The 2500-nt window shown below is 39.8% G+C and overlaps 1 protein-coding gene across 1 annotated transcript in view; it reads left to right on the forward strand.

The window, feature by feature from the left end:
* Positions 1-2500, forward strand: part of LOC138024807 (adhesion G protein-coupled receptor B1-like) — a 93214-nt gene that overhangs the window by 74986 nt on the left and 15728 nt on the right. Inside the window, exons 16-18 of the mRNA XM_068871986.1 lie at positions 760-817; positions 1218-1356; positions 2395-2438. Coding sequence (XP_068728087.1) covers positions 760-817; positions 1218-1356; positions 2395-2438 — 241 coding nt within the window. The remainder of the gene's footprint in view (positions 1-759; positions 818-1217; positions 1357-2394; positions 2439-2500) is intronic.

Genomic DNA, 2500 nt, shown 5'->3' on the forward strand with positions numbered 1-2500 from the left:
TTTAACGGATTTTTACCTTAAAAAGGTCACCTGGAATTTTCGGGAGCATTTTTTCTGGCTAAAATTTTCGAAAAAGTAAGTTTTGATTCCTATAATTTTCGGACCACTAGACTTTCAGCTAGGAAATCCGAACAGATGAAAAATTTTTAGGGGATAAAAATATGCCTATATCTACCGTTTAAATACTAAAATACGTTAAACATGCAATGTTTTGTTTAAGTGGTTTTGAACTATATTCTCGTTGGGTGCCCCTCAATCCAAAATACAAGTTCACCACCATTTTTGTCATAAGAAATATTGTCCCAAGTCGTTCCGAATTCAAAATATGCTTTGATTGGCTGCAAATCACGCAGAATGGGAGTTAAAATGTAGAGAGAGCATCGAAAATCGGCAGCTCTGCGTAATCACGTTATCCACCCGGGACTTTAAATTCAGTCATTTCCCGTTGTTCTTTCGTGGAGGGCGGAAAGGTACTTGAAATGTACTTGAGGGAGCGGGCTGAGATTTTGGTTTCCCCCGTGGCATTCGCGTTGCTGTCGAGGTAGTTATTAGTATTTAAATGTCATTTTCTTTTCATTCATATATTTTTCCACCTTTTCACAGTACTTAGGGGAATCTTTCATCTCCCCTAAGAACGCCTGCTGTGTACCCTGCCCAATTCCGGGAAGATTATTTTTCTCTATTTTGCCCCATTTGTTCTTGTTAGCTTTTTAGAGGGAAAAAAAAAGGAAAAAACGTGTTTTTAAATTTTTTTTTCAGGAACGAAATTGGCAAGCTTTCTGTTTAGAACATTAACTTCTTTTTTGCAACAAGAGAGGTAAGCTACAAAGCGACATCACTCCTCCAGTGAGAAAACAAATCAGTGCCCCAGCTGCCGTACCCGCTTTATTGGGAGGCTTTTTTCCATTGCCCTCTCAATCTTACATTTATTTGCCCACTGGAAAACAGATGAGTCGACAGTTTAGGTTTGATTGCTTTGGTATAGTTCTCGGAAAAAACGACTTAACGGCTAATTTGTCTAGTGCACAGATTTACGATTTTTAGTGCGTTTCGCCAAATCAAGCATCAGGGACCTGAGTACTAATAAGAGATTAATTATGACTACAAGGTGGATCTGAAAATTGCTACTTGTCCTCTGATCTCGCACTTGAAGTGAATCTTCTACCTAGATCTCAAGAAACCCTATCTGATGCAATTATATATATTCATTTCCTCAGCATGGATGATGGAAACATTGGCGATCATTATCGAGTGGTGTCGCGCATTATTTCCAGCTCTGTGCAACCACCTCCCGGAAAATTAGCTGAGCCAGTTGTGATCGAGTTCAGCGGTATTAAGGAACTTCTTGAATCCATGGTAATCGATTAAATCTTTTCGTATGAATAAGAGAAAGTGGTCTCATTGGTAAATTACGCTATGCTATTATGTAAGTGAGGCCTTGTCGTGAATCCAGGTCTCCCTCACCCTACCAAACGTTTTGTGTAAGTTGCCACAACGACATGGCAGGAGCTAAAATGTATCACTGGAAATAAAGTCATGGCTTGATATGAAGCGTGGATAGCATCAAATCAATGAATGACAGGGCTTGCGCTATCCTGGACAATTTATATCGGATATGTCTAGCACTTGGCAAAGCCCTCTTAAAGTTATGGCTGCAAATGCTCACATAGCCTCATGGACCATAAGCCTCTTTAAGATATCATTACCGAGATGGCCTCATTTGCTGGTGAGAGAAGGACAGACCACAACACCGGGATTTTCGAAGCCTACTCTTGCCAAGCTGGCGTGAGGTATGGGTCTATTTTTCAAAATAGACGCCACAAACTGATTTGCATTGCAAAAATTCTGTCAAAACTGGAATGTAAGACAGTTAGTGACGTCATTTCGGGAATAAACCCAGGCCTCTCACTATATCGGACGTGGGATAAGCGACTGCCAATTTTGTAAAGTTTACGCAACTCGTGTAGCCTTTTAGAGCCGAAATAGCAAGCAGTTAACGTAAAATACATGTTTTGTGGGGCTGAAATTTTACTTTTCCGGAATAAAGAATTTTGAATTCAAGGGCACGCAAAGAATTTTTTGGACAATGGTTGATAGATGGAGTCTATGGACGATTTTTGTATTCCTTGTTCGAAAATTTAAGATATCTTCTTATAGAAGCCTGAAACATACCTAGCATTAATTGTTGCGGTAAGTGGGAAGAAAGTTATTCTCTTGTTTCGTTTCATTTATTATATGTTTTTTCGTGGCAAACAAAAACGCCCAGTCCGAACGTGTACTGCTAATTAGCTCATCTCGTGGAGCAATCTACCGGTATTGCTGAGGTGGGTGTGGTGGCAGGAAGTACGAGGATCACTGATTCTTCCCGAATGATTTCATCTGTTTCTCTCGCAGGGTACAGAAAGCTCTTTGAAATGCGTTTACTGGGATTATACCTTGTGAGTAGAAGTGTACTGTATGTATCATTAAGGAGCTTTAGCATGAAAAACAACATTACATG

This window comes from Montipora capricornis, chromosome 2 (assembly GCF_036669925.1).
Source record: "Montipora capricornis isolate CH-2021 chromosome 2, ASM3666992v2, whole genome shotgun sequence".
NCBI classification, from domain to species: Eukaryota; Metazoa; Cnidaria; class Anthozoa; order Scleractinia; family Acroporidae; genus Montipora; species Montipora capricornis.